This window comes from Bombus huntii, chromosome 15 (assembly GCF_024542735.1).
Source record: "Bombus huntii isolate Logan2020A chromosome 15, iyBomHunt1.1, whole genome shotgun sequence".
Classification (NCBI taxonomy): domain Eukaryota; kingdom Metazoa; phylum Arthropoda; class Insecta; order Hymenoptera; family Apidae; genus Bombus; species Bombus huntii.
Window position 1 is genome coordinate 7,846,717 of NC_066252.1, and position 22,454 is coordinate 7,869,170.

Genomic DNA, 22,454 nt, shown 5'->3' on the forward strand with positions numbered 1-22,454 from the left:
ACGTAAATGTCAGTCATACGGGTAAGCAGATCGGTGTAGGTATGTGACCGGGTGCAATCAAACAATTTGAAATAAGGAGACGAAAAGTTGCCGCACCAGTTGTTGCAATTCGAAATTACTATTAGTACATGTACTTACAATGGAGGGCCACCAGGTATGTAAAATCTGTTAAGAATACAAAAGCGATTGATATATCACTATTTAGTGTTAGATCAGTTTTATGCATTATGACTCATTCTTTTATGCGAACTTTTCAAGATAACTTTCTTCACTTTCGAATGTATTTTCATTGTATTAACGTTAAATGTTTGTTTTTCCAGGTAAGGGCATTATATGACTTCACTGGAGAGCCAGGAACAGCAGAGTTGTCTATCACAGCAGGAGAAATGTTGACTGTTATGAGGGATAATGTGGGTGATGGATGGTGTGAAGGTTTTAATCAGAGTGGAAAGTCTGGATTGTTTCCAGCGGCATATGTTCAAATTGTTGACACTTCAGCATCTGCTCCAAGTATACTTAAATTGTTTCATTACATATGAACAAATTTTTAAAATTGCAGAAGTACTAATTTGAAAGATTGTTATATTCAAATTTTCTTGTGCATTAGATGCAATGACATCATCCCAACAAAGTTCAGGGGATTATTGGGATGATGAATGGGATGACGATTCAGAAGTTGGACAAACGCAAGCGTATGTTCCTCAGCAGCAACAACAACATATGATGCAATTGCAACAGCACAATAGTGTTGATTATGGAGATTCAGTTTCTATGCAAACTATTCATTCTGTGATACCTGAAAGGCCTATACCCAACATACCAAAGAAAAATAATAAATTTTCTACATTAATAAAGTCTGGAGAAGATAGTTATTTATTAGGGATGAGAGTAGCAAATGTTCCTGAAAATGAGAAAATATATATTGAGGAAATTGAAGGTGGACGTTTTAGGTGGAGTTCAAGAGGGGAATCCTACAACTGTGTAGTTACATCTCCTAAGAAAGAATCTAAACTGAAGGGTCTTAAAAGTTTCATAGTTTATCAACTTACACCAACGGTATTTAATTTTTGTATCCTTATATCCTTGTAACAATAAATCACAGAATTATCATTGATTCTTTGTTATAGTTCAACAATATTCAAGTTTCAAGAAGATACAAACACTTTGATTGGCTACACGAACGTTTGGAAGAAAAATATTGTTTTATTCCCATTCCACCATTGCCAGATAAACAAATATCAGGGAGATATGAAGAACAATTTATCGAACATCGACGCACACAATTACAAGAATTCGTTGATTACGTTTGTAGACATCCTGTACTAGCACGTAGTCGCGTATGGGAACATTTTATAACTTGTACAGATGAGAAAAGGTGGAAGGCCGGCAAGAGACAGGCTGAGAAAGATGAATTATTAGGCGTAAATTACTTTAATGCTGTGCAATGTCCTGAAACAATTTTGGATGTTATAAAAGTGGAAATTCAAACGGATGCTTTCAGTAGATTTATAAGCGGATTGGATCCGGTTGTTAAAAATTTTATGGCTATGGCTGTTGATCAAACAAAGAAAAGCCTTCTTTATAAGAGAGAATTTCAAAAAATTGGTCAAAGTTTTAGTGCATTAAGTCATGCTTTAGAAGGCGACGATAGTAGTCGAGGAAGATTGACCTACGCGTTAAAAATAACGGGAGATGCTTATAACGATATCGGCAAGTTATACGAAGAACAGCCTAAGTTTGATTGGGAACCTTTGTCTGATAAATTTCATATTTATAGAGGAATCATCAGTAGTTTCCCAGATGTAATTAGCATACACAAGGTAACTGATAAGAAAGATTTTATTCTTTAAAGTATAGTCTTATGAAGAAATTTTGGTATTATTAATTTGCTTTATTCTTTTCCTTTAACTTGTTTAGACTGCTGTACAAAAACGTAAAGATTACGAAAGGTTAGTAAGTGAACATAAAATGGAGCCGCAACAATTGCGAGATTTATCTCATCGAACCGATGTAATAGCACGAGCTCTTCTCGCCGAAGAAACGCATTTTCAAACAGAACAAGAAATACATTTAACTCAAGCAATGAAAACGCATCTCACGGAGCAAATTAAGTTTTATCAAAAGATTGTAGATAAATTACGGGAAGCGTTAAATGCATACGAAGGCTAAAATATGTGTATTTAATATAATGTAAGGTTGCTTCGTTTATAATATCATTTGGTATAATACATAACATTAAAAGTGTTCATTTAGTTCAAAATGTATGAACTATTTGAAATTCCAAACACTTTATGTTGAATTATTGATAAGCGTTGATTACAGAAAAGTTATACAAATTACATATAAGGGGCCAACAGTTTATTTTCAGATGTTACTACCAAAAACTTAACGTATATAGGAATGTGCAAGTATATTTTCTATTTATAGTATTTTTTCACACTTATTTCAGTTGTATAACTAAGTTGATCGAAATAATCAATTAAACAGAAATCATATTAACCTATATTAAAGTAGAAATAAAATGCGATTTCCAGGAAGAAAGAAGCATCAACTAAACGGTATTATTAACGATGCCTAGTAATATATTGAATGTCAATATTAATGTTAATCTCTCGTGGCTGCTACTTCGGAAATTTATAGAATCATTCATTGTGTAATTTATTATTCTTTACGTATTTCAACTATGAATATTAATTTAATTTTCAATTTTTTTACTAAGTACAGTTATATAGCTATATATATATCATTTGTATGTTTCATTACATAGTATTAACAACTACTTGGAATTTAAGCCAAACTTTAAACATATTATATCGAAATCAATGTGTAGTAGGAACATCATAGCAAACTACAGTCTAACACAAAAGTTTACATTACATTTTATAATAAATGTAAAGTTTATTATTTTTTATCACCACAGTTAACAAATATTAATATTATTTGTTAATTATATAATTGTATATTACTGTATAATAAATAAACTTTACAAACACATTGCCATGAATTTAAGGAATAGTAAAGATTTATACTATTATAAATAAAAATTAAGTAAGATGTAAGTAGTTGTAAAAAGATCAATTTATATGGTGTAATGTAAACTTCTTTTGTTAAGTTATTGAATGCATTTATTTATTACACTATTCTTGTACTCGAACTAATTAATTTTTTCATATTCCATAAAAAAAAACATCGTTTTACATGATTCATGGATTATCAGTCCACAACTTTGTATTTCATGAAGGCAGCCACTGTATGTCGATAAATCATTAATATAAAATGTAATAATCATGTAAATTTCTTATTTTGTCTATATAATATGCAAACTGAAACTGCTACACATTTATCAGTTAACAAATTATAAAATAAAGCATATCATTGTTAATGTATTTAAAATAATTTGTATAAAAAAATAGCCTAATTTTAAACACAAACACACGCAATTCTGTAAATGTTATTATATGGTTATTATTATTGTTATCATTTGCATCGTCCATATTTTTATTATATTTGCATTCGTTTTCATATCCGAAAGGAAAACTTTTATTAAATGTGCATTAAATTAAAGTGCGATTAATTTACTTATTTTGTAGTTTATAAGCGTTCCGATATTTCTGTTTTATTTTTAATTAACAATCTTACAACTCAGGATGACTATAGAAAAGAATGATTACATTAATGCGATACTCAAACAAGCTAAGACAGCTATATATATATATATATATATATATATCAGTATGTGTATATATATACATATTTTTTTATTCATCAACATTCCATGAAATAGTAGTATCGAACATCCGTTTTGTAGCACCACAATTAAGATCTTATTAATTTCGAAATACTTGTTATCCGCTTTCTATAGTCCTCGTACTTATAAACCAGTTTTTTCTATTTTTGAACGAAAAAAATTAGTCTGTCTGATGAAGCAATATATTATTAAAAATTTAATCGATCTTATTTTCGAAAATATCGGCTATTCGAATATAATATGTAATTTACAAAAATTTGATATTTTACATGCCTCAAAAAATTAGCGATTTCAACAGCTCTTTTTGTATGTGTGGAATACATTGGCACTGTAAATTAGTTTAATAGATTCTGATTTGCTAAAATTTTCTGCGTAGAGTTGATAAATTTGTATCATTAAATTTTTTTCTAACGGCTCTGATCCTCTGTATCAAGTACAATTAACAATGAAACGTCTGATAATAATCATTCTCACATGCACAAATTGTAAGCATAACAATTGCAAGGCTTGTGCAATGAGAAAAAGTTACAATAGGAAGAAGTTATTCTTGTAATCGGTCGGTACATATAGGAGCTCAATTACGCTTAATTTATAGGCAACAGTTAAAACATTTTAGACAACATTTCTCCCTCCCTCTCGCTCTCTTTCTTTCTTTCACTCTCTTCCTCGTTCGCTCCATACACACTCTTATCAGTCTGACGTTATTTTTTTTCTCATCGAATAAAACTGCAGTAACAAGTTGTTGTTTTCATTGCTATTTAAAATCAGCTTATTTTTATAATCACATTTTGCAATATTCCTGCCGATATGTTTATTCATGTGGCACGGTTTTATCGTTTTCTTCTCTTTTTTTATAATTCGTTTCTAAATACAAGCTAAGCTCCTTTTCTTTTATTTCCTTCTAGAATTTTTAAGTTACAAGCTCATATGCACAATATATTTAGCATAAAAAAATGTTTATTAACGAACCTTTCTTATTAGATGACACGATGCTGGTTATAAAAAAATTACAATAAAATTACGTAATTTTATTAAATATCTGAATTCAAATATTTTTTTGTGAGATATTATAAAGCAAATAAATATTTAGATTAGGATATAGAAATAGAAATCTATTTTCTAAATAAAAGATAAATGATATCTGATTCTAATCATCGAGTAACATATTTTTGAATTTATTTATCTGACATTCCATCATCGTGTCATCCAAGGCACTTTAGAATGGTGCGTTATTTTTTGCGCAATGAAAGACCTGTTTATCAATTGAAATTTTTGATACTACAATGTTTCGACAAGAAACAAAATGATGATCATTGTATGTATCTTAACTTCCATCATATACGTCGTGTTCTAAATCAATTTATATGTAGTTTGTTTAATTTTATTAGAACAATGTCTATCTTATAATTAATATAATTATTATCGATTTCAAAATTATTATGTAGCGTTAACACGAATCCCTTTTTTATATAGTTATGAATTACACGAATAGTGCCCGGTACACGGACGGATGTCTAATATGAGAGTTCAGAGTGATTATTATATTTATTGTTTAAAGATAAAGAGATAGCAATTTATGACAAAAGGAGTGCCCGCTCGATAAACAGCAATAATTTTCTCTATCATAGTATGTATGTAATATATATATGATCCTTCTAGATTTCATTGAGTACAATTTAGATTTATTTCAAAAGGACACTGAAAAAACATAGAATTTTGTCGATACAATTTTCCGCATATTAATACATAATGTATTTTTCCCATCTATATAATAAAACGTGGAATTTGATCATCATCATCGTGAAAAATTAAAATTTGATACATTTCCAATTGAGAGAAATTTTATATCCTATTTCAATGAAAATTTTCAATATTTATTAGTATTAATATCTTTATATCGATATACCATTGAGTAAGAGACCACAGTAACATCATTATCACAAGATTACGATATATACGGTATTGCACTTATCTGCAATTATTTGTAAAAAAATAAAGAAATACCACCAAATACTAAAAGTATTTCCGAACATTTCGTTGAAGTACCTGTTGTAATTCAAATACTGAGTACTGTATATGATTCACTGATTCTTCACATTATAAAAAGATACAAATATAAATAGCTAGATTATATTTCAATTCTTTCTTTTGGAACTTATGCAATGATATATAATCGCTGTAATCTACAACAAAATATTAAATACAAAAATATTTGTATTGAACTATTCATAGCACATTGAAAGTACTTACACATTTACATCAAGGAACGTAACATATAAAAATAATATGTACATTCTTTTATAACACAGCAAAATATATAAATCGTTAGCTCTTATCTAATTAGATTTGTGCTTTCTACTTTCTCCGAAGATGAGCCAATTTGATTCTATGCATTATTTGAAGAACAATAACGATTAATGCTTTTTAATAGAATAAAAATACAATAAAAACAATTAGATCAGAAGAAATTGCAAAGCGTATAAAAATATAATTGTCTTTAAAAAATATTATAAAAAAGTGAAAAATTCGACATTATATAATATGCTTTTTATATTTGCATCTTGCAAAGAGATAATTGGGGAATCGTGTATGAATTATGTACATTTTCCATTAAATTTCAGTGCAACATATCGATAAAAATATCAGTAGAGCAATATACACGTATGTATATACATATTAAATCTAATTAGTAGATCTCTGTTTTGCAGTTCTTAAAATGTACTAATATCACTATGTAACAGAACAAGTATCTGTGTACACAATGTACATATCTTGCAATACATGTACTGTACATGACTCGTATATAAATGTTTGCATTTGTCATAAAATAAAACATGTATAGTAATCATTGAGGGAAATATAAAAACAAATATTGATAAAAATCAGATCTCATACAGTCTCACAACACGATTCCATATGGCAAGAATTCTTTTCTTCTCCTCATTCGGAGTGATCTGTCTTACAAAAAACTTACTTAATTTGTCTTTTGTTTCGTGCTTCTTGAAAAAACGCTGTTTCAAAAGATATATTCGGCCATATCATTCATTCGAATAAGTACCGGGTAAAAAGCTGCGTATCGGTTTTTATGGAATTTAAAACATATTTAGCCAGAATATAGTAAGATGTTCACATAGCAAAAAATCATCTAAACAACTACTATTCATTACACCAAACCTTATAAAAGATAAAAACTTGTCGTTGTACTGTTCACATAGTTTCTTTTTTTTTTTCTTTCTTTATACATTTAGCAGATTTGATCGAGCAAGATCTTTCTTGCGTTACAAGATTTCACAATTAGCATTAAGTTTATCTAAATACATTAACTACATCTTTACTTGATCAAATCAATGCCGTTGACATATCGTCATTTAAAATCACTATTGATGGCTACGGGATTTAATTCTACTGTGAAATATATACTAACAAAGTGAGAAGATCTATTTAGAAATTGTCGAAACAAAGCCAACAAAACTGAGAGGGACGATAAAACGAGAAACATTCGGAAAATCGCCTTATATCGCGCGGGCTGTTTATACGTGCATTTAAGTGTGTGTATGTGCGCGCACTCGCGAGCGTGTGTAATTTTGTAATATACACGATCGGTGGTAACCATGTCACAGGAGACCACAATAAAGCGAATTAGCTGGAATCTATACAAACTCTTACCAGTATTTAAATAATAACTCGGTAAGAGAATAAACGGCCACCTGACGGCTTTGATATTTTTCATTAGAAGAATCTTAGCATGACTCAGCTTTTCTTATACTTTCTTTGCTTTCTAAGATACGATACATTCGTTTGAAATAGAGTAGACAGAGCAGTGCGTGTGCTACCCCACAGCTTGAAGCGTTTGTTGCGTAAGTATAATGGTGAATTTGGAGTGATCGGAATGGGAATAGGACTCGAGACCACCAAGCTTGACACCGGCAATGGTGACTCGCGTATTTCCTTCAATTGAGGTTGGTCGGAGGCTCCACTGATCTGGGTTGGTAACTGGGGTTGGATTGCGATTGATCGGGGTATGGCGTGGGGTTGCCGCTGGAGGGGCCTGTTGATCCTGGGCCCTGCTGCTGTTGGCCGCTGTTGAGTGCCAGCCGTTGCATTTGACGTATGACCGTGGCTGCGTGGTAGGCTTGCTGCAACCATGAGAGAAGAGGAAGACATTCCTACGGAGCCTGGCGAGCAAACACATACAATCAGCAACATAATAATCATCTAATTATACTAACCTTCCACCTTGATTTGGCGAAATTCTTTTTAAGTTGTTCAGATACAGTACCATGGATATTTTTATTGCTAGCAGCATTGCCGGATATCCTGAAAAAAATTAATTGCACGATACTGCATTACATATAAAACATGACTGATTAAACAAATATATTTATTAATATAAAATATATTTGTTAAAAATGATATGTTAAGCAAAATATATATTGACTGATTTGTTAAAATATGTTAAGATATTTGTTTATGAGAATTACTGAAAATTTTGATATGTGGGTACATATACATTTCATATTTTAATTTAAAATGAGTTATCAACTATTACACACATTGGGAAATTTATACACATACTTCAATAATTAATCTTGTAGGATTAATTAATGTATAACGAAATTAATGTAATCCTTCTACTTACTTAATCCATATTTATCTTATTATTAAGAACAATTCAGTTCCTGTAATATTTTTATTGCTTGAATCTTAAAACACGACTCTTCAAAAATTACAAACATCAAATCTAGAAGACGTTCAAAATATTGCGAATTGCGAATTTTTTAATATGACTTCATTACTGAATATAAATTTATGCAAAAATATAATAATTTCAAATAACATAAATTATATACAATATCTAAGTGCAATAATGATCTTACCAAGGATGTGCAAGGGCTTGTTTGCAACTAAAGCGCTCCTCGACATTGACGCACATCAATTTGTGAATGAAATCCTTTGCAGACTCACTGATATCGTCCCAGTACGGCGAATCAAATTCAAATTCACCTATAACAGTCTGGTTAGCTTCTTGCTATAGAGTAGACGATTTTATTATGACTTATTTAATTTTTAAATCAATTATTTTATTTGGAAGAAGTACTGTTAGGTTCTCACACTGTATGACATAAATTTGTTTCTTATACTTCACTATAAAAAATCCCATTTAATCATCTCTTTTACTCAGACAATACGGATATTGTAATAGAATTTTTAATGTTATTTTTGGACATTAACAACAATAACTTTCATAAAAAACGCGGACACACACAAAAGATCATTTACTTACTACACTAGCATGTATATAGCAGCATACAAAAACTAGAATAATACCTTAAAAATTAAAATTTCAAGTTAATGTGCAGCTGCATGTGTTTGTGAATCCTAAAAGTAGTACCTAAATTGAAGTGATAGTATAGTCCTCCCAAATACTAAAAAAAATTTGTATCCCAAAATAGTTTTATTACCTTTTAAAATTTGTGCAAACAGGTTCGCATCGTTTTCGTCATAAAATGGAGGATAACCACATAATAAGATGTAAGAAATGACTCCTATACTCCACACATCTACAGCTTTTCCATACGGCTTTTGTGCTAAGACTTCTGGAGCTGTAAATAAAAAAAGATGTTAAAATATTGTAAAAAAATAAATCATATATACATATATGCAACTAAATGACAATGAGTCATACCAACATATCCTGGAGTACCACAAGCAGTTGCCATAATACCAGAGTCTTCCATTTTCGACAGTCCAAAGTCACTAATCATGATCTTGCTATCTTCATCTGGATTATAATATAAAAGGTTTTCAGGTTTAAGGTCCCTATGCACAACACCTTGATCATGCATATAATCCACAGCTTCTAAAACTTGTCTTATTAAACCTGATGCATCTTTCTCTGTATAGGAACCTTTTTCGACAATTCTATCAAATAGTTCTCCACCGGTAACCCTAATATAAAAAGAAAAACAGAAATCAAATATAAGCTTATAATATGTATACTAATTTATAGACAAATGAAAACACTCACAATTCCATAACTAAATAAACTTTGTGTTTATCCTCAAATGTTTCCAGTAATTGAACAATATTTGGATGTGTTAACCTGGAAAAATACAATATAAGTTACAATACAATAAGTACAATACAATATAATTAAACACTTAAGAGAAATTCAAATAAATTTATTTACAGAAGCTAAATATTACCTTCGCAACACTCTAATTTCATTTTCTAAAGAATCCTCTTTTCCTTTCAATGCTTTTTTATCAATGATTTTCACAGCAAACATTTGACCAGGCTTTTCTTTACTTTCTGCCAAACGTACTTCAGAGAAAGCACCCCTACACAAATAAATATAAAATAAATAAATATAATAATGGAAATCATAAAAATTGGCATATTACATTACAATACATTAAAAAAGTGCATGAATGTAACATGACTTATGCACTTATATTCAGTTACTAATTATTGCGCCAGAACATTTGATACCCAGACTACTGATATAATAATAGACTGTATGCAATTAACATTGACATATTTAATACAAGTGTTCTAATATGACAATAGAATTTTTAATTATATGCTATAGTACTACATATTGATCATTGTTCTAAACGAAAAAGTACTTGAGGTAATTTGAATAGCAATATAACTACCAAGTGTGTCAAAAAATTATGATAGTTATACAACATTTATTGCTAATGGGAAGTACTTTCTCTTTCCCAATCTGTTACAAAATATCTTGCAACATTACTAATGGAACTTAATATAGTTAAATTAAATATTGTTCACAAATATAAAAAACAAAATCTTTTTGTAAATGTAAATAAATTTATAGTATCTATTTTATTTAATAACAATTTATTTTCTTTCTATAAGTTCCATAGTTTATTTGACATAATTTTCATTTGTCTTTAATTGAATAAATAGCAAACATAACCGTCAACTAAAAGATTCGAAAGCGCCACTTTATCATACGTAATACAAATTCTAATTTGAACATTTTAATAAACAGATAAACTAAATGTAAAACTAAAATATCTACATGTAAATAGTTAAATTTGTGCCAATAAGTGGTAGTAATCTTTAAATACTACAAAACGAAAGTATCTTTTATGAAAGATAAGACATTAAAGATGAACCGCTTAGAAATATTTTATATACATACATCGATAATATTAATTTTTTCATAAATCATCACATGATTTGTTAACTTTAAAAATTAATATTTTTAACTTTTCGTTCCTATAAACATTATATGATGAAAAATTTCTTAAAGTATATGATGTCTTTTTGTTTGTTTCAACAAGAACGAAATTAAGACATAAAAATTCAAAGATCGTAACAGGGTTAAGGAAAGTGACTTTGACAATCATTCACGTAAATTTCGATCATAAGTAATAATAATGTTTAGCATCAAATTCATGACTAGAATCAATCATTTTATTAACTCTTTAAGAACATATCCCAAGTTAATACTATTTCGATTATATGCAAATCTTCCTTTTTTTCTTATTTATAGATATTCTTATGAACACTACTAAATATTACATAAGTATAATACAGTACAATATTTTAAATACTATAAATGTTATACTATATCCTTATAAATATTGTACTATATTCTAAGTATTTTATGTGGATTCTATGCATTTCTGCATCATCAAATTTCCCATAAATGCATTGAAATCCGCAGTCTAGGTAATTCTTAAGTGGTTAATCGAGCAATATCAAATTAATGACAATATGAAAGACACGAATACAAAATTTTTGTACAATTGGTTCTATTACTTTCCGATATATAGTCCGTAGCGATGTATAGTACATACGTTCCAAGCAACTCCTTTAGGATGTATTTGTCCTCGACAGACGGCGATTTATCGTCTTTCCCATCTTTCTTGATCTTTTTATTCGAATCCTTTTTACCGAAGAGCGGCATCTTCGGATCGTGTTATCACTATACAATAATCACTCTCCGATTCACAAAATTCTCTTTTTCAAAGAAATCTTTCTGAACGATGTAACGTAGAAACGTTCGATCTTAACAGGTTATAACACTGGTCAACGAGATATCCACTTAAGAGGCGAGAGAGCAGGGAGAAAAAATTCGTCGTTTTGCCTACTAATAGTTTTTGATCGTTCAGGCAGTGATAAATAAAGAAAAAAAATGATCGTCGTCAAACGACGAGTCGAATCATCGTTTCGAGTCACTGAATGATCATGAACTCTCGACCTTTTCGCGAGCAAATGATAGCAGATAGCACCGCGTACGCTACGATGCTCCACTTTGCGCTTATCCGTGGACCGATGTTTGACACGTATTCGTTGCGCGCACTATTCCGCTATCGAAACGTCCTATTCCGCGTATCGGGCTCAGGGTCGCGGCCTCGCGCCCTGGCGATACAACTTGTACTATGCAGCAGAGATAGCTCTCAATGTCTATGTACTAGATCGCCTCCACACTCTTTTCTAGTCCCTCTTCCTCACTTTAGCGCACGGCGATATTTCCTGTTGTCGTTTCTTCCGATATTAGAAAATTAATACATATTCGAATGGATCATGATGCTCACTTGAGTCAACATATCTCTCACTCGATGCTTTTCTCTCATGATACTGTAGCGCTCAAACTCAAACTGACCGTATACTCGTTGCACCCATCGATGATAATACAGTAAAGTTGCGGCAGTAACAGTGATTCTCACAATCAAGTATTTTAACATTACTGGTATGCTTTGCTAGCTGACCGTACATCGAGCCTTATCGTGATTGGTTATCGAGGCAGGTGTATTTCTAGAAAATTCCTAAAGTAGTTCTACTTCATTGAATGTGAGATATAAATATCTGAAACATTTGTTTTTGTATAGCTATATATCTGTATAAATTTATTTAAAATTTCTATGTTAGGAATAATATATTTATGCATCACAATTATAAAGTAAAGCAGTAAGAAACAATATCCATTGATATAGCCGCACTAGGGACTGTATTTGTTTTGGGCTGCAAAATTTATTTGTAGATTGATATCCTGCTTACAATTTTTCATTAGAAGTACATAGTATTAAGCCTCTTCTATTTCTTGTTTAATAATAATTGCCATATTATGAAGAATTAATCTGTATTTGTGAAATATAAGAATAAGAAAAGATTGACTGCGTAGGTACCAATCTGAAAGAAGTTTGAATCATTTCGAATATACATACGTATGCAAGGGCGAATTTGAATGCAAATATGATTCAGTACTTAAAACTTAAAAGTTTTTATAAATTTTTAGTTGTGAATCTTAATCTATCGCTTACGTGAATCTTAATATAGGCTTTACGTATTTAAGGTTTCATATCTACATTCTTTCATATTATACCCTATCTTCAATATCTTATATAAGATATCAAGACTTATTGAAGCTTTAAAAACTCAAGAATTATCAAGATTTTCCAAAGTTGTAGTACTGAATCATATTCGAAGTGATTCGAATTTTCATAGTATGAAAAACTTAGGAATCCCTTCAAAATTGAAATTCAAACACTTTTCATTAGGTTCGACATACTTGTTTTCTCAAAGATGTATCGAATTTCAAGTTATACTAGCCTAAAGCGTTCCTTAATACGTTCACTTAATATAAAAAAGAAGGCTTAGTCTACAAAATCACTTTTAAGATTCGGTAGGGATAGTGATGGTCAATTAATAAAACAGAATCTCGATCAATTAACGTAGCACTTGTGTAGTATAAAACAATGAAATTTATTGTTTCAACTATGTATAATTCTGTTGTCTGATCTTTTATATAATAGAATAGATGTTTGGTAGATGGAAGAAATTTATAAAAATTATTTGTTATGCTTCTTAATTACTTTATCATTGTGTTTCTCCTGAAAGGATTTACGTTTCTTTAATGTAACTTGAGAAACACTGTGAGATATGTTTCAAAACTATTTGTAAATTTTATTGGTTATATTTTATATACATATTTCCTCATTAGTTGCTCAGTTTTTTTAAGGTGTGAAATGTAGTATTTTGGATATTACCAACGAAAAAGGATATTACGAAATTGCATAAATAAAAAACTTCTTTATATAATATCATTATATAAAAATTTATCTTTTCCATTTATATACATAATTGCGGGTTGTGTTGCATAGTTTTGTATATATATATGTGTATTTATTTAATTAGTCAAAACATTTTATAGAAGTTACGCTCACTAATTCAGAAATAATTTCTGATTCACTTATAAAACTTTAGTATTTTGACATTACAGATTGATAACATTAATAATCTGAAATAAAAACATAATACTTGTGTCTGTTACAGAAATAAAACATGGCTTATAGCAACAAGCACAAAATAGTTCTACAAGCAATTGTACATGAAGGTCTTTTAATTGAAAATAAAATACAGGACTTAATTATTAAATTATTTGGTAAGTAAATTCTTATGTAATGTCAAATCCAATTCATATTTTTATGTACCTATTTTATTGTATCTGTATAAATAAAACTGTATATTTTAGGTGATAATAGAGTATCAGTAATAATAAATCAAATAAATGAACAATTGCAGCCCTTAAACATGTTAATCAAAAAAGCACAGTGTGAAATTACAGGCAAATTATATTGGGTTCTAATAAGTACTACACTTAATGAAGTAACCAGGTATATGTTTTAGTAATTGTTAATATATCGAAAGTCAGTTTTGCATAATTATTTTATGAATATTTATAATCATTTAGAATGTTTAACTTATTATTTTTCTTAAATTGGCCTATATACTGTTAAGTCAAATTGAATGGATTTACAAATAAATTATGATGTCTTTATTTTACTTTCATAATTTTTTAAGTAACAGTATCTGTAGAAATTTTGTATGAAGTTTATTGATATTCATGATATCTTCTAGGTACCAAACTGAATTTTCAAAAGAGCAATTGGCCCTGTTAAGGACTATGTTTTCTGAAATTATAACATCACGCAATGGATGCATACAAAGTACAATATGTTTAAATTTATGCTCTTCATTAGATATAAAAATGTCAAAGGCAGGTGCTGAAAAATTTCTGGAGGATATAGTTAATAGAAAATGGTTGATTTATAAGGTATTGATAAAAATTCAAAATACATTACAGTAATATTTGATTAATTTTATATTTTTATGACATTTACAGGATGGTTATTACTATATGGGTGTAAGAAGTATAACAGAATTAATGCCATACTTTAGAGCTACATATGAAAGCAATTTAAATACCTGTTGCCTTTGCAAACAAGTTATTTTTCATGTATGCTATTCCTATCTAATATGCTTTTTTCATGTGAGAAATTTCAACCTAATATTAATAATTTTTATTAATTAGGGCGAAAAGTGTACTAACTGTGACACCTTCTTTCATTTATATTGTTTGAAGAAATTCACCATGGTCCATACTCATGTGAACTGTCCCAATTGCAGCACAGTTGTTTCAGACATTGATCTATCTGGTAATATTATTTTCTTTTTTACCACTTATAAAAATGAAATTAACGAAAATAAAAATGAAATTAATGAATATGTAGGTATACAAGATGACTTAGCAGTACCAGAAGAAGGATATGAGTGAAATAAAAATACAATAGGAAGGTTTAAAAAACAAAAACTAGAAAATGTGAAACGTTATTTTTGTAAATAAATTTTTTATCACAAATATTCTTAGTATTCTATACAATACACGTGTATATACAATACATTATATTTACAAGTATGTATAGTAAAATAGTATAAATCAGTTTGTAAATGCTTTAAGCGTTCTGACTTTTTTCAAATTTTTCTCTCAAGTATTTGAGACCAGCTGCTATACTCGCTTCATCTATACTCCTATTTTGTTTCATCTGATTTTGCACTGTATTACTAGAGTTGTATTGTTTAGAATCAACTGACTGAACACAATTACTCTGATTTATTGTTTCAGTCAAATTATTATGCTCAGTATTGTAATCATTTGTATTTAAGCTAGGGGGGAGTGGTATATCATAAGAATCTATATTTATTTCATTACTGTTTTCTGTATCATTCATTTCATATGAATGAGATTTGTCATTATTATGAATACTTGAAACTGTATCAGCATTTTGAGGATTCAAATAACCAGCACTTCTAAAATTTTCATATACTGGTCCAAATTCAGTGACTCTTATTTTCCTACATTTATGAACCCATTCTTCCTGAGACATCTCATACCAATGAGTTCTCTTGCCTAGAAGTTCTCCTAAAGCTTTTATTTTATTTTCTTTTTCTATTTCTTTATCTCTTTCTATAATTTGGCTTTCACTATTTTCTTTTTCTTCAGTTTCGATTAAATTCTCTTCTGTATTATGTACATTTCCTGATTCATTTTCATTAGATACATTATCATTCTTTTCTCTAAACTCCTCTTCTACTACATCTATAGGTAATCCTGCTCTAATACGTTGTCTAATTTTAGCCGCTTTCAATCTGTTATGTTCCATTTTCTCCCTCAATTCTTTCAATTCTTTTATCTCCCTCTGTTTCTTCTCTGTTTCCTTTCTTAAATTGAACAAATTCTCCTGTTGCTTGATTCTTTCTTCTTCATCTTGTGAAAATGCATAGTAACCAACACCATGAGTTCTAGCTTCATCAAATAAAATATCTTGGTAGTGTATGTTTACTTTATCTGCTAGTTTCTGTGTTTGTTCCTCCCACTTTCTTCTCATAATTTCTATTTCAGGTTCTTTCTCTCCCTCAACATAGTTTTGGTCAATAATATCATTGGTTTTTGGATCAATTCCTTTTTTGGTTATAATTTGTTGTTTGATCAATTGATCCTTTTCCTGCATCAAGGACAAATCTTCGCGTAAACATTTTCTCGTACGTCCAAAACAATCCTCATATTCTACCCAGTCATCCTCATTTTCTAATATTGGGTCAGTTTCATCTTTTGGCAATGGTTCTTCCTCAGATTCATCTGATTTATTTGTAAAGTCAACAAGGAAATTCTCATTAGTAGTTCTGGATTTTTTTAGTCGGTCATATAATCTTGTTTTTGCCTCCAACATTAATTTCGATTTTTTATGAGTATCAACATCCTCAATGTACTCCGGCATTTTTGAATTTTCTTTCCTAGACTCTTTTTCAATTTTCTTGGATTTTTTCTTTTGTAACTTTGATACTGTGTGATCTATTTCTGATTTCAATTTTGCCTCATTTACTTCATGTTGCTTTTTTAAAAGTTCCGCTTTTAAACCCACGAGGGATGAAAAATTTACATTAATCTTTTTCGTGTTATTCATCATGAAATAATTTTGTTGAAATAGTTCGCGATGATTTTAAGTATTTCGGTAACTTGATATAAGTTTTCTCTGATTTGTGACTTTATTTCAGAGCACCTAGTGAAATAAATTAAATATTTTATTATGAATTGTTTTATCAAACGTCAAAGTGAAACAACAATTATAGGTTATGATATTACTAACATTACCTTTGGGGTGTATTTAAATTATAAATTTTAATTTGTATAATTTAAAAAAGATATATATATATATAAAATAAGAAAATTTAATCTTATTTTAAAGAATCCCAATTTCAAGTAACATATTCAATAGTTCCTAAATTTTGTTGATATGAAAACTAACACGAATGACTCTTCCGAAGATCTTCATGCCAATATGTGAAATCGGTAACTACTGTTAGGAATACTACATATGTATATCATTGTTAGAATAAAAGAAATCGGAATTTGTATTAAGAATATTATAAAAAATAATTAACATTAAGTAATTATTATTAAAAAGAATATTTACATACAATGTAGGCACATATAAATATTTAATATTATTTTAAGAATTCAAAAAATAAAAACACAAAAATAGAGCAATAAGGATTATTTCTCCTGGTTAAGAAAGTATAAACAAAAATAACTACGTATAACTAATGTTAATGCTTGTAACTTTATATAAACAAAAAAAATAATGTAAATTCTCAAGTTATATATCAATAAATTTTGTATATTTAAAATATGTATTACATGTAATTTTATAATGTAAATTCTTCTGTTCAATATTCTTTTAATCTTCTATTCTCATGAATATTTAATATGGCAAAGTAATAAACATAAAATATATTTTGGAAAATATCCTAATGAAAATTGTTTTTAAAAATTACCAAAATCATCTTTCTCGATGTTTTATCTCATTGAAAATTCCATTAAAATATAATTGCATTTTACAGGCATAAATTTTCATTCTATTAAATTTCATCTTAGTAACATTATTTGTTAAATACGATATGAATATACATACTCGTTATGTTTAGATTAATCTCTTTTACTATTAACAAGAATTTTGATAATTAAATATTTTACTTTACTAAAAAATGTAAATAACAGAGTAGCATTAAACGAGATTAAGGATGACTCCGCGATATACTCATTCCCTTATATATTACTTAAAATTCGGATCATTTTATGATACAATTTCATAGAATACAATTTTATTAGAATAAACCCTAAACAGTAACAAATTAAATGCTTACGCCATAAATATAAAATTAACGAAAAATTTAAAATAACAGTAAATAAAAAATAAATTGGAAATCCTTTTTTGTAACACTCTAAGACATCAAGTGGTTATCTCAATGTATTAATGAATCATATAAAAACAGTCCTCAAAAGTTACGATATTTATAGGTATAAAGAAAAGCTTAAAATTATTATAATTTAATAAAGGATTAGGTAAATGTTAAATGAATGAATATTAAGATAAAATTATTTGGAGGGGTGCAAAACATTGGGCCTTAGGCTCCATTCTTAAGAGCTGTAAATATTTCATAAAAAAGTTGGTTTACTTGGTTGCAAAGTAAGCGTAGCATGTTGCTGCGTGTATTTAGGGGAATTACGGTTGTTAGAAGGATTTGATCCGTTGATATCTTGTCGCCACTCGTCAATCCGAAAATCGATTGTCGATTATCAAACTCATTCGAAACCTGAAGCTGCCGATCTGCTACTATGTTAGTTTAGTCGTGTAACTTGCAGACTTGCGGACACCAGTTAATGCAACGAACACGTTATTGCACGTTGGGCACCGGTAAGTGGTAAGTAATCACGCGGCGTTCTGTAGTATTTAGTTATTTATGTTTAACGAGTGGTTTGTAGTATTTAGTCATATATATATCACTTTTTATATGTAAAATATAACAATAATAGTATAAAAATTAGTTTCTAAATATATCTTAGATACTCGTGAGACGAAATGGCACCCCGTAAGCCTGCGAAACATTCGGAGGCAGAGGTTGTAGAGAGAGCTGCAGAAGCCGGCGATGTGTCGCCCCCGAAAAAGAAAAAAACTGTAGCGAAGGCTGCGAGTAAAAGTGACGAGGAAAAGCAAATTAGGTTTCCGAGAGCTGCAAAATCAACTAAAATCGAGCAGACAGAAGGTACAGAAACGGCCACGGCGGTAACTAGGAACGCGAAAATAAAACCCAAGACATCAGCTAAAACCGCCTCAGTGACTGAAAAACCAAACTCTAAAATCAAGTCCGCGCCGAAGAGGAACAAAGAGGCTGCGGAAAAAGCTGATACGAATCCAGTCAACGAGAAGGTGAAAAATGCCGAGGAAACTGAAACGAAAAAGACACGCGCTAAAGCCACAGCGAAAAAGGCGGGAATCAATGTAGACGAAGAATGTACGTATCCGAAATCTTTCTATAAGTTTGTAATATCATTGTTAATATGTGTTCTTTGAATGAGAATTTTCATATACGAAAAACTTGTTTGTTAATTTTTACTGCTTATTTGATTTATAAGGTAACGTGGTGGTTACGCGGTAATTTTCGGACGCGCATTGGGAATGTGTACAATCACGAGGAAAGATATTAAAGCTTTTTAGTTTAAAATATATACAGTGGCTACAAAAAATATTTATACGCCATATTTATTATAGCATTTATATATTAATTAATTAGATCCAAGTATGTTAAATTTTATGTCTTATAGTAGTGTTTCCACATGACTAAAAAAATTGATATTGTGAAAATGAAATATAGAACCTGTTAAAAAATATTTCATTAGGAAATAAGTGAATCTACAAGTATTTTGTACAGCCACTATAATTTTAGGATAAATATTCTTAGCATGGAATTTTATGAATGTTTTAATAATTCATTGGGAATGTTCATTTAGTGGTTTATACATACGTAAAAACATTAAACATTGTATATGAAGACTGCAGCAGAAAGACGATAAATCAGATTGTTTTGTTTATATGGGATATGTGATACACACATATCACCAAAACTGTCTTTTTATTTAATTTAATTATGTGGTTTTTTTCAAAAACATTTACATTAAAAGTAATGGTTATCATATTTTAGGTATTAGCTACATCATTAGTTTTTTTTTATGTAACCTTATGGATTTATCATTTAGAAGGCTTATATCAATTAGTTGTTTCTCTATTTAATTCTTTGTGGAATGGGGTATCTGACTTTTGGGTGTACGAGATGAGAGGTTTTGGAATATTCTATAAGTGAAAGATACATGCCTCAAGGTCACATTTTAAAAGTTATAAACTTTATTTTATGTTCATGAAATTTGTATTTCATTATAAGGAAAGGTTATGTGGGCAACTTAAAGATAAAAATATAACTTAATTTCTTTAGAACACAAATTGTTTGTTTGAGACATACAGCGAAAGTCTAATATTGTGAGACAGAAATGTGATATGGGGAGGACTAAGATCTAACATTTACGGAAGTTAATTCTAACAAGAAATAAGATTTATACAATGAAAATAGTTCAGTTTATTTCGAAAAAGTGCTATAGGAATCATATAGCAAGTCGCTATGTGTCTATAAGTACTAACATACCTCAGAGATTCAGGCGACTGTATGCCTAAACGTGTCTGTAAGGTAAAAGGACTTTGGGTGGCTATTTAACATCAGTCTGCAAAGGATTTACTGTGCTGTACTAAAATACATCCTTTTAATCACTAAATAACATCAAAATCAGGAAATCAACAGGATTGTACTTATTACTGTACATATCTAAAATTTATTATACATGTATTAACATGATGATCATATATTCATTTCAGCTAAGGGAAAGTCAAAGGGAAAAGCCAAAAGAGAACCTATTAATGAAAATGCTGAAAATTTAGAAGCACCAGCTACAAAAAAGAGAAAGCAAATAAATGCTGAGCCAACATCAAAGGAAAGTAAACCAAAGGCAAAAACAACAAAAAAGAAGGTCGATGTACACGATGATACAAAAAATAAAATTTCTAGTAGAGCTAACAATAAAACTAAAGCAACTAGCAACAATGAGACTGAAAACGATGTTAAAACAGAAGATGATAAATCCAGAAAAGTAACAGCATCAAGGAAAGCAAGGGGTCGTAAAAATGAACCTAATTCAGATGATATTACAAAAGATGATGAGGAAGTGAAAGCAACAGAAAAATTTCCTTCAGACTCGATACCTGTTACCTTCAGAACAGATACTAATAATGAAAGTGAAACTACTGAAAATAATGAGTCAGAATCAGCTCAAACTGCTAAAAAAGGACGGAATGTAAAGAAAAAAGAAACATCACAGAAGAAACCTACGAAAATGCGTGGTAAAGCTGCTTTTAGTGAAGATGATATTGATGCAACAAAAATAGTGAAAGAAACACAAAAGAAAACAAATAAAGAATCAGTAGCTACTACAAAAAGAGGACGGGGGAAGAATGCGGATAATACAACTGCAGAGGAGAAGAAAATATTGAATTCGTCAGAAACTTTAAATAGTAATAATATGCAGAACTCAACAGAGGATAACGGTAAAAAAGAAGATTCAGAAAAAGAAGAGGCAAAATACACCAAAATGTTGGGGTCGCCCAAAAAACTAGATGAAGTACATATAAAGGATGAAATGGGTGAAAATAATGTAATAAGTACATCAGTACACGAAGAAGAAAATTAACAATATATGTTCTATTTTTACTTGATACGTTTCTTCAAAAAAAATATATCATTAATATTTTAATATATTTGATGAAGATACAAATGCTATGAGTATTTCTATGTTTGGAAATTCTAAAGAAATACATACATTGTAAAATTTGAATAATACATTTTGGTTATACATTGTTTCAAAAATGGTTATTTGTACTTTCTATAAAATATTTTACATATTATAGTTCCAGGAACTTCTTGTTAATATAATATTTTACGATTAAGAAAATGTTATTATAAAAAGTACATATAAACACTTCTTAGTATATTTAATAGTTCTACAATATTTAAAGCAGTTAATTTGTTTTTAATAGCAGAATTACTAGTGTAGAATGGAGAACAACATTGAACATTCCATCAGTACTTTAATAATTAGTCATTTGTAACACTAGAATGCCAGTGTTATCTAATGATATGTTAAATAACGTTTCTTAATTTTTTTACATTTCATTTAAAGATGAAAAAAGGAAGAAAGCGTGTTTCTTGTTACAAACCATTTACATATAAGAAAATATATTTTGTAATACTTTATAATATTCTATGGTGTATTAAACAAACACACATTGTCATTCTAAAAAATACAATAGTGTTCCTTTTATAGTTTTATTATGTTTTATAATTATTAAGTAAGTACTTTCTGAAATGCATTGAAGAATGACAAACAAAAAAATGTGAGCAACCCATTTTACATTGCATTATTTTGAGTTCAATAAATATTTACATTTAG

The 22,454-nt window shown here is 29.3% G+C and overlaps 5 protein-coding genes across 26 annotated transcripts; 3 read left to right on the forward strand and 2 right to left on the reverse strand.

Annotated features, from left to right (window-relative positions):
* Positions 1 to 5: 5 nt before the first annotated feature.
* On the forward strand, positions 6 to 7,246 carry LOC126873781 (sorting nexin lst-4). The gene is made up of 5 exons (XM_050635001.1): positions 6 to 154; positions 321 to 510; positions 608 to 1,056; positions 1,128 to 1,820; positions 1,918 to 7,246. The coding sequence occupies exons 1-5, from the start codon at positions 140 to 142 to the stop codon at positions 2,167 to 2,169; spliced, it is 1,599 nt and encodes a 532-aa protein (XP_050490958.1). The 5' UTR covers positions 6 to 139; the 3' UTR covers positions 2,170 to 7,246.
* On the reverse strand, positions 3,915 to 12,507 carry LOC126873784 (calcium/calmodulin-dependent protein kinase type 1-like). Of its 8 annotated transcripts, none has more exons than XM_050635006.1 (9): positions 11,581 to 12,507; positions 9,955 to 10,089; positions 9,777 to 9,851; positions 9,435 to 9,697; positions 9,211 to 9,351; positions 9,033 to 9,076; positions 8,626 to 8,762; positions 8,028 to 8,065; positions 3,915 to 7,923 (listed from the first exon to the last, which is right to left on the reverse strand). In XM_050635006.1, exons 1-9 carry the CDS (start codon positions 11,688 to 11,690, stop codon positions 7,499 to 7,501), a joined length of 1,368 nt encoding a protein of 455 aa, XP_050490963.1. In that variant the 5' UTR covers positions 11,691 to 12,507; the 3' UTR covers positions 3,915 to 7,498. The 8 variants fall into 8 exon arrangements, 6 of the variants coding, with proteins under 6 accessions (XP_050490963.1, XP_050490966.1, XP_050490965.1 ...); XM_050635009.1 differs by lacking the exon at positions 11,581 to 12,507 and adding an exon at positions 10,408 to 10,426; XM_050635008.1 differs by lacking the exon at positions 11,581 to 12,507 and adding an exon at positions 10,153 to 10,227.
* Positions 12,508 to 12,555: 48 nt separating this feature from the next.
* On the forward strand, positions 12,556 to 15,523 carry LOC126873789 (non-structural maintenance of chromosomes element 1 homolog). 13 transcript variants are annotated; one of them, XM_050635026.1, is made up of 7 exons: positions 12,556 to 12,577; positions 14,060 to 14,168; positions 14,259 to 14,400; positions 14,645 to 14,840; positions 14,910 to 15,023; positions 15,099 to 15,222; positions 15,298 to 15,523. In XM_050635026.1, the coding sequence occupies exons 2-7, from the start codon at positions 14,069 to 14,071 to the stop codon at positions 15,339 to 15,341; spliced, it is 720 nt and encodes a 239-aa protein (XP_050490983.1). In that variant the 5' UTR covers positions 12,556 to 12,577; positions 14,060 to 14,068; the 3' UTR covers positions 15,342 to 15,523. The 13 variants fall into 13 exon arrangements, with proteins under 13 accessions (XP_050490983.1, XP_050490978.1, XP_050490986.1 ...); XM_050635021.1 differs by lacking the exon at positions 12,556 to 12,577 and adding an exon at positions 12,693 to 12,904; XM_050635029.1 differs by lacking the exon at positions 12,556 to 12,577 and adding an exon at positions 13,263 to 13,284.
* On the reverse strand, positions 15,384 to 18,714 carry LOC126873783 (coiled-coil domain-containing protein 174). Of its 2 annotated transcripts, none has more exons than XM_050635005.1 (2): positions 18,581 to 18,714; positions 15,384 to 17,124 (listed from the first exon to the last, which is right to left on the reverse strand). In XM_050635005.1, the coding sequence occupies exon 2, from the start codon at positions 17,029 to 17,031 to the stop codon at positions 15,520 to 15,522; it is 1,512 nt and encodes a 503-aa protein (XP_050490962.1). In that variant the 5' UTR covers positions 17,032 to 17,124; positions 18,581 to 18,714; the 3' UTR covers positions 15,384 to 15,519. The 2 variants fall into 2 exon arrangements, with proteins under 2 accessions (XP_050490962.1, XP_050490961.1); XM_050635004.1 differs by lacking the exon at positions 18,581 to 18,714 and adding an exon at positions 17,217 to 17,442.
* LOC126873785 (serine-aspartate repeat-containing protein I-like) lies at positions 18,675 to 21,871 on the forward strand. 2 transcript variants are annotated; one of them, XM_050635013.1, is made up of 3 exons: positions 18,675 to 18,819; positions 18,969 to 19,417; positions 20,827 to 21,871. In XM_050635013.1, the coding sequence occupies exons 2-3, from the start codon at positions 18,985 to 18,987 to the stop codon at positions 21,693 to 21,695; spliced, it is 1,302 nt and encodes a 433-aa protein (XP_050490970.1). In that variant the 5' UTR covers positions 18,675 to 18,819; positions 18,969 to 18,984; the 3' UTR covers positions 21,696 to 21,871. The 2 variants fall into 2 exon arrangements, with proteins under 2 accessions (XP_050490970.1, XP_050490969.1); XM_050635012.1 differs by having other exon boundaries at positions 18,680 to 18,826.
* The last annotated feature ends 583 nt before the right edge of the window (positions 21,872 to 22,454 follow it).